This window comes from Danio rerio, chromosome 24 (genome assembly GCF_052040795.2).
Source record: "Danio rerio strain M-AB ecotype USA chromosome 24, GRCz13ab, whole genome shotgun sequence".
NCBI lineage: Eukaryota > Metazoa > Chordata > Actinopteri > Cypriniformes > Danionidae > Danio > Danio rerio.
Genome location: NC_141044.1, coordinates 29,577,278 through 29,592,916, shown reverse-complemented (window position 1 = coordinate 29,592,916; position 15,639 = coordinate 29,577,278). Strand labels below are relative to the sequence as shown.

Genomic DNA, 15,639 nt, shown 5'->3' with positions numbered 1-15,639 from the left:
AGAAGACTAAATATGATGCACATAAACCGTCAGCACAGTGAAAAAATACTGTCACAGATGTCTTTACATGTCTTTAAAAAAACTATTAATAAGCCAAACCACATGGACTGAATGAGTTGCAGCGCCGCTTGCACCGACTAGTGCTACGGAGATTACACGGTGCATCAGTGTTTCATACACTGTTAGACATTTCTGTAAATTACACAGTTATTTACTGTATTTCACCCAGTGTAATACTGCAAATTCCTTTTACGGTAAATAACTGTATTTACCGTTGCATTATGGGAATTTAGTGTGACGTCGAACAACATATACAGCGATGTACTGTATTTGTAAAAATTCGTGTATTATACTGTATTTTCCACAACTGCTTCGACGCCACCTTGCGGCGATTCGACTACTCTGCACCACATTTTGCCTGAGGACCCTGGAGCAATTCTGGAGGACAATTTATTAGTGTGCCTGAAGAACATACTGGATTTAACAAACTTTACTCTGGTAAGCTGAGGCAGTGTTTCATTTTACAGAATGTTTTGTGGACGAGAATAGAACAAAGTAAAGTATAAAGTTGGCTATTATTATTTTCTCTGGCTTGGCGTTATTTCGCCCATTTGAGAAATATATCATCTATTAAGATGTTACCTTTATTTAATTTATTACATTAGCTCTACTATTACTTTAAATAAGACTGTTTATGACTATTAGCCATTGTTCTCGTCATATCTTTTTATTTATTTACATAGGAACCGGTGTTGCAGCGGGTTTTGGTTTAGGAGGGAACCAGAGGTATGCAGACAGTTTCGGAGGACACTTAGCACGAGACAACGGTCCGGCAGAGAGTGTTTCCCCCCAGAAGAATATGAATGAAAGACCAACAAATAATGCAGGTAAAAGCGCGTCTGTCTGTGCTGACAACACTCGACATTGATTTGAGCACCTCTATTAGCATTTGTTTGCTCGGCAACATTGGCTGAAGCGATCTTAAAATGGTAATGTTAACTGTTAGCTAAACTGAGCTAAGTTTATACTGAATTGGACTCAAACTCATTTTAACGTGCAACGTTTAACTTGTATTGATTTATACTATATATATTAGATGTTGTGAACTTATTTTCCTCTGGTTTAGAGTAACTTATAACGTTAGCTTGAGAAAATAACATCGCGACGTAACCTATAAGAACGTTAACGTAAATCTACAACGTTACAATATGCATAGAGGTAAAGTTGGTTTTATATTCGCACATTCGTTCATTTAGAAGACTCTATACTGTTTACCATGTTACTTTGAATATTCGATCAGAATTAGCATGCCAGTATGACTTGAAATCAACATTAACACTGTTTATTTGACCGTGAGCATGTTGTACTTTGATAGTCATTAGCTGCTAAAATGATTTCGCTATTTAGAGTTTGCAAATAATACTTTTATGAAATTAAATTATTAAGGGGGAAGTCTGAATCTGCTAATATAAAACCAATTTTACCTCTATGCATTATGCTAATAACCACCTTTTTGCTATTTATTGTTTGCTAATTATTTTTTTATCACAACTCTTGACATTTGGTTTAACATAATTGTTACCATTATATTTTTTTCTGTTTAGATATGGCACTGGCACAGCAGCAGTTTTTGTCTGAAGAAACAAACAGCATTTCTGAGGAACATCTTGATCAGCACAGCCTTATGCTTAAAAAATAAGCAAGACCAGTAAGCAACCAAGGTAAACTAATAAAAAAAAGTTGTGTGGAGGTTGTGGATTGTAGCATGGTATTCTTATCTGTATTTTTGGCTTTTTTATGGTCTCAATATAGAATACTGGGAGCCTGCCTGTGCAAACTGGACCTCATACAACAGTAAGTACTGTACATCTATTTGTTTCTCAATATATTAACGTTACTTTTAATACAAAATGTGTCACATGTTTAGTTGCTAGCTAAATAAAAAAATCGTTTTCCCTTTTTTATTAAACCATTTAGTAGGTTTTTTTTATCTTTGTTTATAATATTTTTGAGCAGATTGAGGTCTGTCATGGGTCAGACATTTCAAAATACAATAATTAGTATTGGGTTACATGCATTTGTCTATGTATTAAATGTCTTTTTCCCCATTTCATGTTGCCTAAATATTTTGTAATAAATAAAATAATACAATTTTTTGTATAAATAATTCCAGAGGATGAAACAAAATGCACAGCAACAACCAGAGTGAGCCAGAAGATAGCAGGAGAAGTAGTGAAGAGAATGACAACCATGAACAACAGTGAGTTATCCTTCTTTCACCAGCTAACTGAGAACTTGGATTAGGTGAGACACTCTCAATAGTTTTATCAGTATTCAGTCAGTTTTAGTTTATTAGGAATACATAAAACAAATAGTCTAATCTGTCCTGCAGTGAATCAACCCATCACAAATGCTACAATGTTTTTGTAAAACCTTGTTAGGGAAAAAAATAAACAGGACATTCTGGTTAGTTATCTTTTAAACATGGTAGTGAGCAGGTTATGAGCAGGAGCCAGTTGCTCAGTACCAGCTGAAAACTACTCCAACCTAGCTGCCATGCTTCAAAATAATTAACCAGTATATGATTTATTTTTTTTAAACAAGCTTCTTCTATGCTTATGTTAGTCTGTTTGTCCTTATCCAGAGTTCTTCATAATCCTGGACTGGGCCAAATCCTGACCAGATGCTGTGGTGGTCATGGAGGAGTGAATCCTAAAAGACACACGTGATCAATGAGTTTCCGCATTGATCCAATGGGCCAGCCTGACCACCCGCTGGTGAACTTTCAAGCCTCTGGTGCCTAGACTGCGGCCTTGCACAAGTTTGGCTAGAGGAGAACTGGTCGTGCCCAACTGAGCCTGGTATCTCTCAAGGGATTTTATTCTACACTTTCGTCAGTTGGTGAAGTTTGTTCCATGCCACTGTCGCCACTGGATCACTTGGCTACGATTGGTGGATCGGTGGATTTGCTCTTCAGTGTTTGGACTTTCAGCAGTGACATTTACTGCTTCAATTCTGAAAACTGGACTGAAGCAGCTTCAATTTACAAGAACTTCTATGTTAAGCTGCTTTGACATCATTGATCTACATTGTAAAAGTGCAATAGAAATAAAGATGAATTGCATTTGAACATGTGAATTCAGACCTTGTTGAGCATTTGACACCAGAACTAGTAATATTTTAAAGTTGGGTTGTTTCTGAGTCGGCTAATAGTTACAAATATTTTTTTTCCAACAATATGCAATTCAGAAGTTTAAATTTTTATTGTACATGTATGTTCTAGTGCTTTGTGTGATTTATTTATTTTTAATGTGTTGATTTTATTGCTTAATGTAATTTTCACACATTTTCCTTAAATGCTTTAAGCATTATTAATGTTTTAAAGAATGGAATATTTTGTAATTGTGTCTGGTTTAATGTCAGTAGTACTTAGTACAATTGGTTTTTTTTTTCTCAACAATATGCAGGTCAGACACTTAAATTAGTTTTGTACATGTATGTTAATGTGCTTTGTCATTTTCAATGTTTTTTTTTCTTAAAATAAAATATTTTGAATGATTGAAATGTAATGTTTTTACACATTTTTAAGCTTGTTTTAAGCATCTCCAATGTTTTAAATAAAGAGTGTTTATTTTGTTAATATTTTGTAATTGTGTCTTTTTTTAGGTCTATAGTATTAAAATAATATTAATAAAATTATATTATAAAATATTTAGGACAAAATCAAAAGGTTTACAGTAGCTAACTGTTAACTTAGGTTTTTACAGTAGTTAACCATTTTCAGACACTACGGTAACATGCTGTAAACGGATTTACAGTTGTATACTGTAAATCTAAAATACAGTAACTTACTGGCAACAGTGTTGCCAGTAAGTTACTGTAAAAACCCTTTGAAATGTCTAACAGTGTATAGTGTAATGATGTTTTTCAGACTGAAAGAGAAAGTTGTTCTGTTACAGAAGCAGGTATTAGATTATTTTTACCCTCTCTTTTTCAAAGTAGTATTTTAGTAATTTGCTTATTATTTGCTTTATTATATTTTAATTCTCTTATTAGGAGTATAACACTGATACTTCTTCTGAATAACTCTACAAGTAATATTAACTATTCGCCTTCATAATCCTGTTAAACTCCTGTCTTTATCCTACTATATAATTAGTAATTTCATAATCAGTTTTGTTATGCCAGTCTCCTGGATCAGAGGGCCTATTGACCACCTCTGTACACACTGGCTTTCCTCTCCATACTGGCCATCTGAGTCCCCAGTGAAAGAGTTTTTTTTTTTTTTTTTTCAGCAAGGGACGTTGTAAATGTGCAAAGACGTATGCCAGGAAACATAGAAGTGCTAATATTTCTTTTTTAAATGTAAAATTACACCACAGTCACAGTTTTAGTTTGTTTATATTGAGTCTTGTTTAGCAATTTAGTTATGGCAGAAAATATATTATATTTTTGCAAAAATGTGCAGCATTAAAGAAAAAAAATGAAAGGGCTCTTCACCTCAAATTTGTTTCAAATTATTTTGTTAAACAATTGTGACTAAATCGCGAATCATGAGATTAGTATGGTGAATCGTATCAAATCATGAGTCAAGTGAATCGTTACATCCCTCCTACAAAACAAATAACTTTAAAAAAAAAGAAAATAAATAAAAAACAAGTGCCTTATATTACACGGCACACTTTTTAACACATTTTAAATAATTATCTTACCAGTGATGCATAGGGAAATTCCTTATTTTGCATTAACTTGGGTAACAAGGTCACAACAAGACAAGAATGAATGAACAATGAACACAAAAGCTATTCTTTAGTGCTGAATCTGGAGCACATCTTTTACTTTAATCACACATGTGAACCTGCAGCAGTTATGTGCACCCCTGCAGACATTTTTAAAAAAAAGCAATGCATCTTATAAGGAGGTTATTACACTTTGGTGTGAGTTAACATATTTTGGAGATGGTATCTAAGTATTTGTTAGACGGTGTGATGTGTTTTAACTTGACTACACTGTAAAAAATATCTGTAGATAAACAGTTTTCCATATTTTGTGATTCATGTTATTTCTTACCCCCATTTATTTATGTTTTTGAATTGCATTATGAGACTTTGATCTTTCTTCAAACACTTTTACCTTGAAAAGTTTGAAAAAGGGACATTTATTAACATTTTTAATAGTTTGGACTTCATTATATATTATGTCTTATACATTATATTATTTCATACTGAAATGTCATTAAAAGTTTCTTTGTTAAATAGGACAGTTTAAATTTCAACATCAAAAGTCAAAAGCGCAGAGATCAAAATCCCTTAAAGCAATTCACAACCATATAATAACACAGTGAATCACAAAATACGAAAACTCTTAATTAATACATATATTTTTACAGTGTATATAGTATTGCTAGTAAAAGAAAAGCAGGTTAACTACAAAGACAATTGAATGAAATCAAATAAGAGCTAAACAGAAAGCATATGTCATTATTAAAGATTGTTTTCATTGTTTGAAATTTAAATATTGGTTTTTGCTATCTAAAACATTTTTGGGCAATCTCAGGCAATCAAAATGTTCATTAAAGGGATCAAATTGTGCCAAGTCATAGAATTTAAAATACTGGGATTTGAGTATGATTTGTGATGATGTTGAATGTATGTGTGTTGTACTTTTTGCTTTTTATGTGATGTATTTGAAGCCAAAGACTAATTATCCAGAAGATAAATGGCTTTTCTTTCTGATGGACAAATTTGGAGATGCTGAAATGTCAGAAACTGTTCATTGATCATCCATTCCCCTTTGCTAGATTCAGTCTCAGCAGGCCACCAACACTCCACCAAGTGTTTATTAACTGGATGTCAATGCAGGCACTAGAATCCAGAAATAGCCCTCGTGACACGTTTGTACCTCTGAAAATCCTATTTCTCCCCTTTTCTCCTCTTACTCTGTTGTGCTAATTACTTAACGACTCTAATGAATTATCTTTCGACTTCTCGCAATCCCTCATGGTCCCCCCCCCTCCTTCCTCAACAGACCCCAGATGTTGGACCGCTGAGACGCAGCTGCTGGATTCTCTGCCTGAGAAAGTTTTTAATGATGAACCCAGAGGCGGATTCCCCAGATGATCCACTGCTCTTGTGTTCACAAACCGAAGGTCATTTAATAGAGAGATGGAGGAGAGACTGGGAGACACTACATACACAGTGTTTGGGTTGAATTATTTTGTAGTAATGAACTATTTTGTAGTAATTTTTTTTTACTGCAAAATAACTAGTTACTGTAATTAGATTTCTTTGTAATAGATTACTTGTACTTAGATTACTAAGTAAGAGATTGCTTAAAAATTTTAGGACATTTAATTACAGTCACTTATAAAGTACTTGCCTTAAATTAGGGGTGTCCAAGCTTGGACCTGGAGGGTCGGTGTCCTGGAGAGTTGATCTCCAACTTTCTTAAACACACCTACCAGGAAGTTTTTAGTTTATCTAAGTGCTTGATTAGCTGTTCACATGTGTTTGATTAGGATTAGAGCTAAACTCTCCTGGACACCGGCCCTCCAGGACCGAGTTTTGACACCCTGCCTTAAATACTGTACGTAAGATTGACATTCCAGTATCAATTGTAATGTACTGTATACTTTGCTAAATAACATTTTCAATCTAAAGAATTTATCAATTTATTCATTCATCAAGGCAATTGCATATGCTTGACTCCAATGCAAATTATTAAAAATTGAATTATATATGTCTATATGTTGAGACAGCCTGATCTCACGAGAAAACGTAAGTATTTTACGTTTTGCCAGTTTAGTGGCTAATTTGTACGAATTCGTACGAGTTCAGTCATACGAAATGGTACGATTTTGAAAAGGAGGCGTGGCACCTGACCCCACCTCTAACCCCAACTGTCATTGGTGGATAAGCAAATCGTACTAAATTGTACAAATTAGATCGTACGAATTCATACGAATTAGCCACTAAATGAAAAAGTTACGAATTGCCGTGAGATTGTGTTGGTTGAGATGTGTAGTATTTTGAATTTTTGTATTAAACAATCAAACTACCTAAGTAACTACGTTACTTTTTTAGACAAAGTAATCGGAAAAGTAATTTAAATGTTGTGAAGTAATTAGTTGTCACCTAATTACAAAAATTTTTTCAATTTTTATTGTTAACATGTTGAGATTTATGTGTATTTTTAGTATTGAGTCAAGTAGTCAAATGACTTATTGAGTAACTAAGTTAATTTCAGATGAAGTAATTAGAAAAGTAAGATAAGTACAATTTTAATGATGTAATTATTCAACGCAATCTCACATAACTTTTTGATTTAGTGACGCATGTCACAGTCACACTAGATTTTGTGCATGCAAAATTTTGTTGTATGGCACTTCGTAAAGGGGCAGGATTAAACAAGATGATTAGACATTAAAAAGGGGAGCGATTTGTCCATGTTTTAAATTTCTATATAGAGATGTTATGTTTTGATCTTCGATTGGTTTCATGCAATCAAGTTATGCGATTTCGCAGGTTAAAGTTCACCAAGCTTGAAGTTTCCAACGCAGTGAACTGTGAAAACTTGTCGCACAAGCTTGCGTTTCCGGTCTGACGCATTCGCGTGCGTATGAATAGAAGTCTATGTGGAGAAAAGTCCAGTGTGCCTGCAGCTTAATTCATAGGAGTTCGTATGATCTCATTCGTACAATTTAGCAAAATTTGCTCATCACCCAATTACGGTTGGGTTTAGGGGTGGCGCCTCCTTTTTAAAATTGTACATTTTCATACGACTGACCTTGAACGAATGTGTACGAATTAGCAACTAAACTGACAAAATGTAAAATAGATATCTTTCCTCGTGAGATCAGGCTCAATTATTTAATAATATTTAATTACTTTTTAAAGTAACTTACCCAACACTGTTCGTAAGTCTGGTTAAAGTTTCTACAATTATTATTGTTCATTTCCATTTTGTTGTTTGTCTTGCGAAGCCAGATTTCTTTCATTTTAAACTGAGTCTTATTCTAGACAAGAATCACCAACAAGTTAAGATTGTCTGAAAACATGCAGGTTATCAACCATTGCTCATTTTGTGTTTTTCTTAATTCAGATGCATAATAATATTGAAGAAACTACAATACAAAATTAGAACAGGATGGAAAAAGTTGAAATCAAATCCTCTTTTTTTTCTTACATTTAGATATTAATTAATCTAATTTCACGTTTTTTCTAATATTTATAACTTTAGATTTACTCATACATTACTTACTTCTAGGGCCATTTATATAGAAGTAAATATTAAGCCGCATCATGTTGGTGTTTCGTAACATCTCCTTTTTCATCATCATTCCCAACACTCAACCCTGAACCTGGAGGACCAGGACATACACACTTACACTACAAACAAGTTCGCTTACCCAATTCACCTATAGCGCATGTCTTTGGACTTGAAACTGTAGCACCCAGAGGAAACCCATGCGAACACGGTGAGAACATACAAACTCCACACAGAAATGCCAACTGAGCCAGCCGAGATTCGAACCAGCGACCTTTTTGCTGTGAGGCGACAGCGCTACCCTGTTAGACTGTTTATAATTTGATTAAGATTAAAATGTATTTATATTATTCATATTTACATTTGTATGGTGTATAATTTAATATTGTATATTGTATCTTTACTTTAATAAAAGTATTTATGTTTATAATTTAATTATTTATTCATTTATTATTTATTCATGTATGTGGTTTATTCATATTATTTATTCACTGAATTTAATTTAACATATTTTCCAAACAATCTTACTAGTTTTTATGCATGTGATGCACTTTATTATTGTGTGATTAAATTAAATAATAGTTTTTTGAAATTATATATTACATGATTATTTTAAAGAAATATTAAACCAATAAAAAAGTTGATTTAAATTATATTTTTACATGTACATTTTCAATCATTAAAATACCATATAAGATGAGGCGGTGGCACAGTAGGTAGTGCTGTTGTCTCACAGCAAGAAGGTCGCTGACTCGAGCCTTGGCTGGGTCAGTTGGCATTTCTGTGTGGAGTTTGCATGTTCTCCTCTCGTTCGCTTGGGTTTCCTCCGGGTGCTCCGGTTTCCCCCACAAGTCCAAAGACATGGTACAGGTGAATTGGGTAAGCTAAAATTTTCTGCAGTGTATTTGTATGAATGAGAGTGTATGGGTGTTTCCCAGTGATGTGTTGCACCTGGAAGGGCACCCGCTGCGTAAAACATGTGCTGGACAAATTAATAAGCAATTAAGCTGAAGAGAAAATGAATGAATAAGATGCCATAAATTATATATACCAAAGTTATTAAATAAAAAAAAAATACAATTCAATACATAAGTTTAATTCATGTTTTTAAAAAGTTACAATTTTACTGTCCTCATTTGTATTTTCACTTTTATTTTATGTGTGTGTAGAACTTCAACTAAATGATGAAATAAGCTATATAAAGAAAATTCTTACTTTCTTTAGGATCCTCTTGGTGGCCATCTTGAAAAAACATCCATACGTATCTTTTTTTCTATGCAAGCAGACAAGTACAGCTCCGTCTGTTTAAATGCAGAATGACAGAACATCAAAAAAAAAAATGCTTGTTTCTGTCACAAATTACAAATAAATCTAAATAAAAACTCGACAGCAAAGATTGCAACACACCTCACAGTTTGTCTCTTTTCCCCCTGCTTTATTGACTGTGCTGGATCAATTAACACAGAAACAGTATCAAGGGCTGTAAGGACTGATGGGTCAGCAGAAACTGTGCTGACTTAGGTATATGAAGTCCAGCCGGGTCAAATCAGGCTATGGGTTGTAGGTCTGGTCCCTGCTGAATGCACAGTCTGACTGGACTCATTATTACTGGAGGAAGGAAGCGGAGAAGCAGATCATTAGATTCTGGGATACGACCATTCCAACTGTATTAATGCCTCTGCACAGACGGATATTTGTTGTACACTCATAATGAGAAAAGATACACGCAGAAAGCAATTATTGGGATAGAACTGAAGGACAACACCGTTTCTTCTGGTGAAAGAAATTAACTTGGTTTGCAAAAGTCAGAGCTTTCAAAATAGATAGCACTGCAATTAACTTGGTTTGCAAAAGTCAGACCTTACAAAATAGATGTACAAATAACATCAGTTAAAAAGCAGATAATGTCTTAAAATTACCAGTACATTTTCTTTATATTTCAAATACACAAAACTAAATTTTCTTTTTTATAAAGTACTGTTAACAATTTAAACAGTCAGTTAAATCAATCAGTCAGTGAATCAACCATTCAACCAACCGACCAACCAAACCAACCAACCAACCAATCAATACCATCTATTAATCATGAAGACTCACCCACTTTGAATGTTATCACATGATTGAATGGGCATTATCAGTGGTTATCAGCTGATAGATATGGGCCAGTAGGGGCCTTCTGCACCAACTGGTAGGCTCAGATAGCTGTTATCGTCCATCCACATGGTTAATCAGCTATACTAATAAAGAAGACTCCAGATCCAGATCTGTTTTTACATTACTGTGATAGCTGGGTTTAGGGTTGGGGTAAGGGTAGACGTTAATAAAACACAATTAGTGGGAAATTTAATAAGTGATATAAATAATTCTCGTTAACTTTCAGCCAAAGCCATATAAGATCTATAGCTAATTATCCATGTAGATGGGTGATAACAGCTATCTGAGTCCACCAGTAGGCACAGAAGGCCCTTACAGGCCCATATCTATCAGCTAAAAACCTCTGATAACGCCCATTCAATAGAGATATAATTTTCAAATTGGCTGGAAAACTTCACTTTCAATGTCCATTTTTAATAGAAAATATGCTGGTGGCTTTTTTAACAGTGAGTGGTTAACTTGAGTTAATTTTTTGTCTTATTATCTAAGGCATGTGAATATAATTGTATATTTCAAAAAAACAAAATTCTAAATTATTGGAGCAATATCCTAGACCAAGCATAGTAATACCTCACAAGCAGGCCCGGATTGGCTAATCGAGAGGACCAGGAGAATTCCCGGTGGGCCGGTCTGTTTTTTGGCCGCGAGGGCCGGTGTCCCTAGCTCCAGAATCTGTTGCTCTCAGCAGTCACACTTTTTAAATTAATTATTATTTTTTTACTTGACCACAGTCTTCTTATTAATTATTTTACCGCAGCTCTGCTCTTTTTATATATTTTCTCGCAGCCTGGTTAATGATGATATAACTCAGACGAGCCATCTCTCGATGCACAGCTGTTGTGGTCCAGTGGTTAGCATGTTAGGTTACGACACTGCGGATCCGTGTTTGAACCACGTCTGAGTATTTATTTTATTTTTTTTCATTTTTATTGTTAAGACATAATACTGTAAGGGTTGTTAAACATTTGAAGTTCTAAAGCAGCTGTTTTCTCAAAAAAAGACGTGATAGTGTCATTAGAAATTGAATTGTAAATGTCCTTATTTTAATATATTGACAGTCGTGAACTGAGGTGGGCCGGTCTGAGGCTTGAAACTCCAGGGCTGAAAAGGAGTCCCACTCCGGCCCTGCTCACAAGCATCAAAAAATACAATTGTTCATCCAAATAATTGTGATTTACTCCGCCTCGGGCCATTCAAGTTGTGGGTGACTTTTTCATTCATTTATTTTCCTTCGACTTAGTCTCTGATATATCAGAGTTCGCCACAGCTGAATAAACAACTAACTATTCTGGCATATGTTTTATGCAGAGGATGCCCTTCCAGTAACAACCCAGCACTGAGAAACACCCATACACTCTCACAATTCACACACAAAGTCATACACTGGCAGCAACTCAATGCATTTAGGCATGTAGACATGGTCAAGACGATCTGTTGCAGTTCAAACTGAGCATCAGAATGGGGAATATAGGGAATAGATTCAAATGACTTTGAACGTGGCATGGTTGTTGGTGCCAAACAGGCTGGTCTGAGTATTTCACAAACTGCTGATTTACACAACCATCTTAAATGGTGCAAAAAAGAGAAAATATCCAGTGAGTGGCAGTTTTTTGGGCACAAATGTTTTGTTAATGCCAGAGGTCAGAGGAGAATGGCCAGACTGTCCAGCTGAAAGAAAGGCAACAGTAACTCAAATAACAACTTGTTACAATCAAGGTGCGCAGAAGAGCATCTTTGAATGCACAACATGTCAAACCTTGAAGCAGATGAGCTACAGCAGCAGAAGACCACACTGGGTGCCACGCCTGTCAGCTAAGAACAGGAAACTGAGGCTATAATTTGCACAGGCTCACCAAAACTGGACAATAGAAGATTGGAAAAACGTTGCCTGGTCTGATGAGTCTCGATTTCTGCTGTGACATTCAGGTGGTAGGGTCAGAATTTGGCATCAACAACATACTTAACTTCACTGTACTTAAATGGCCTCCACAGTCACCAGAGCGTAATCCAATAGAGCACATTTGGGATGTGGTGGAACAGGAGATTAGCATCATGGATGTGCATCCGACAAATCTGCAGCAACTGCATGATGCTATCATGTCAATATGGAGCAAAATCTCTGAGGAATTTTTTTCAGTACCTTGTTGAATCTATGGCACAAAGGATTAAGGCAGTTCTGAAGACAAAAGGTGGTCTAACCTGGTACTAGTAAGGTGTACCTACTGGTAAGTGTTTATGCTGATGATACATTGAGATCTCATGAAGCTAAATGATTGGTTCGTTCAAGTTATTTCCAACTTAAAACTTTACTTTAGTCTCATTAAAGACTTTAAGGTCACATAAAGGTGTATGCAGATGCGTGGCCTGGCATGCATAACACAGCTTTCTTAGTCATTTTCACAAATCCATGCCAGCAGGGATCATTTTGGCAACACTGTTGTCTGAATGTGAACCCTTTCAAAAAAGCAACTTGTCCATTTTAACCTGTCAAAAAGGGATGCTGTTCTGTTGTAGGACACCAGATGAGATTTAGCAGGACACATATATACATACATTAAACAGATACTTACATAAACACATATTTACTGAAAGTGACATAGAATGAATGTCTGGAGGCATTACTAAATATTAATAGTCAATTTAAACGGTCAATAAGCTTGATATTTGTGAACGGCCCTACTAACAACTAACATAGTTTACTAAACGCATAAAATGAATACACTGAAAATAACAGACTTGTAGATAGAAGACATTTACCTTCATTGTATTGGATGCAGAGGTAGCTGAACTTATTTTTGGCTGTTTACTTTTGCTCTGCTTGTTTCTTAAATGTTTAAAAAACAAACTCAAATTAAAGGTGCAGTATGTAAGTTTTTGACTCTTCTAAAAGCATAAAAATACCATAATATGTTTGCAGACATTTAAGAAAGTGAACAAGAACTAAGTGAAGTAAACAAAAACTATGTTAAGTCAGTTATTCTCCTTAAAAAACGACTTAGTTTTGGTCTTTAAAACCTGCCAACTGTGAGTTTAACCAGTTATATTTTAGCACTCTGGGTTACCTTGGTGGAAAACGTACCAAATGCATTGTATATAACTCAGAATAGTTCACTTCAACAAAATAGTAAAGTTTAGAATCTAATTAATACATATCAAACCTAAAAACATTATTTAAAGTACATGCTGAGTGACTGATATTTCTTGGTTTATACTTTATATCATACACCAGGGGCAATAAGGCGCGTTTTTACGTGTTGCTATTTTCAGACCAGCACAGCACTAATTTTCCTGTTTTCCACCGTGTTGTTTAAATAGCAAATTCATTTGCGCCACTTTGTGGACTCATGGGTGTTTCGGTCTAGATAAAAGGTGTGTTAAGATGCATTGTTGGCAAATGAGAGCAGGTCTAAAGCAGGTCTAAAGCAAGTCTAAAGTCCAGTGCAGAGCACATGTTGTGCACCTCCCTTACACATTGCTTAATACACACAGGAAGTACAACAACATGCAAATATCTTTACAAATAAAAAAAATAAAGGATTAAAATGTTTGTAAAATATTACTTTCTACATAAATATAAAATCCACTGCCTCCATGCCTTCTACATCTTGAGGGGCTTTTTCAGTTTATTCATGACAATTTGCTTTTGTATGATGTTATTATTTTTAGAAGTATTATTTATTATATGCATATTTATATTTATTTTATTAAAAACAAGCATAGATTTGCCCACCTGTCAGGTGAAAGTTAAAGTAAAGATCGTGGAGGCTCATTCTCGCGCTGCAGATGGTCTGTTTAACTGTTTTGTCGCTAGTGAAGCTTTCAGTTTTTCCACTTACAAAGTTCGCCATGTAAATAGCAAATGCGCCAAGGCGCGATGCAACTTACTCTTAAAGGGAATGGGAGATGAGATTCTGATTTGTTTATTCTCAAAACACACCCATAAGTCATTAAGAGAATAAGCACAACCCTGTTACACCATGGGCCAGGGCTCAAAGTGGATTTTCCAATTCTTAAAATAGCAAAAGTGGATTTTAAGTGCAATTTTTTAGCGATTTTTTAGTGCAACCTGCGTTTGCGTGGAGTCATCAGATAAGAGGCCAGGTGAAAAAGTGTTTTGATTTTGGACTGCAATAACTAGTTCAACCACCTGTACCTTTAAATAGGGCACACTGTTTATATCTTGAGGTACAAGACTCCCAAAATTGGAGGTCACCCTACTTTTAGTCATTTATGACACTCTAGTGCCTAATATTGCTATTCATATCATGGCATAGTATTGGCTTTGGCAAAGTTTTTCCTCCGAAATGTAAAATGTAGATCAACAATGTATATCATTACCGTTTCAATATACAAACTGTTGGGGTCGTCAATCTGGCAACCTGTGTTTGCATTGAGTCCTCAGAAGAGGGGCCAGGTGAAAAAGTGTTTCGATTTTGGACTGCAATACCTAGTTCAACCACTGGGTGTCAATCTTACATACTGTACCTTTAAATAAGGCACACTGTTTATATCTTAAGCTACAAGGCTCCCAAAGTTGGAGGTCACCTTACTTTTAGTCATTTATGACACTCTAGTATTGTTTTGCCAATTCATATCATGTCATCTAGTATTACCTTTCGCAAGTTTTCGATGTATATCATTACTGTTTCAATATCTACTGTATATGTGTAATTACTTAGTAGTATAAAGGGCTCTGTTAAAAATAAATGAAAACAAGAGTACATCAATCACTAAAGATAAGAATCTATTTTCAGTTTTGCATTAGTGTTGGTCTTCCAATCTGTTTGCTGTGGTAGCAGATAACTGTTTGACTCCATTTGCAAAATCTGAAGCCCATCTAATAGAACAATGTAATCTGTGAGTGCTGTTGTGTATTAAAGGACTGTTCAAACATACAGGAACATCTAAAAGTAGAACAAAATGGCATCTTTCAGCGATAAAAAAGGGTATTATTGTGTTAGTTTATATAGATGTTGGGCCTCACAACCTTCCAAACAACTTGCTCAAAGGTAACAGGAGGGTGATCAATATGTTTGTTTTTACCCTCCAGCGCTCAAAGGGGGTCGTCATATAAAATCATTTTATCGAACACACTCACCTTTACAGTGACTCTCAACATCTCCCCTCAAGCAACTGTCCTAACAAATCCTCTGAGAACAGGACCAGTGGCAACACTGCTTTCTATACACAGTCTAATAAACAAACAAGGACGAAAACTTA

General features: G+C 35.1%; 1 protein-coding gene and 1 long non-coding RNA gene across 3 annotated transcripts in view; one reads left to right on the top strand and one right to left on the bottom strand.

Annotated features, from left to right (window-relative positions):
* adipoqa (adiponectin, C1Q and collagen domain containing, a) overlaps window positions 1–15,611 on the bottom strand; it is a 51,891-nt gene extending 36,280 nt beyond the window's left edge. The window contains exons 1-3 of one of the 2 annotated variants that reach the window (XM_087308764.1): window positions 15,518–15,611; window positions 9,673–9,873; window positions 9,481–9,566 (exon numbers count right to left, since the gene is read on the bottom strand). In XM_087308764.1, coding sequence (XP_087164890.1) covers window positions 9,481–9,520 — 40 coding nt within the window. In that variant the 5' untranslated portion in view covers window positions 9,521–9,566; window positions 9,673–9,873; window positions 15,518–15,611. Of the gene's footprint in view, window positions 1–9,480; window positions 9,567–9,672; window positions 9,874–10,989; window positions 11,302–15,517 lie in introns of those variants that run through there. The other variant, XM_087308765.1, reaches the window with a different exon arrangement.
* On the top strand, window positions 277–3,640 carry LOC141380712 (uncharacterized). Its single transcript, XR_015525073.1, has 6 exons — window positions 277–498; window positions 744–887; window positions 1,605–1,721; window positions 1,813–1,854; window positions 2,174–2,260; window positions 2,645–3,640. It is a non-coding gene; the product is annotated as an uncharacterized LOC141380712 (long non-coding RNA).
* Window positions 15,612–15,639: the final 28 nt, after the last annotated feature.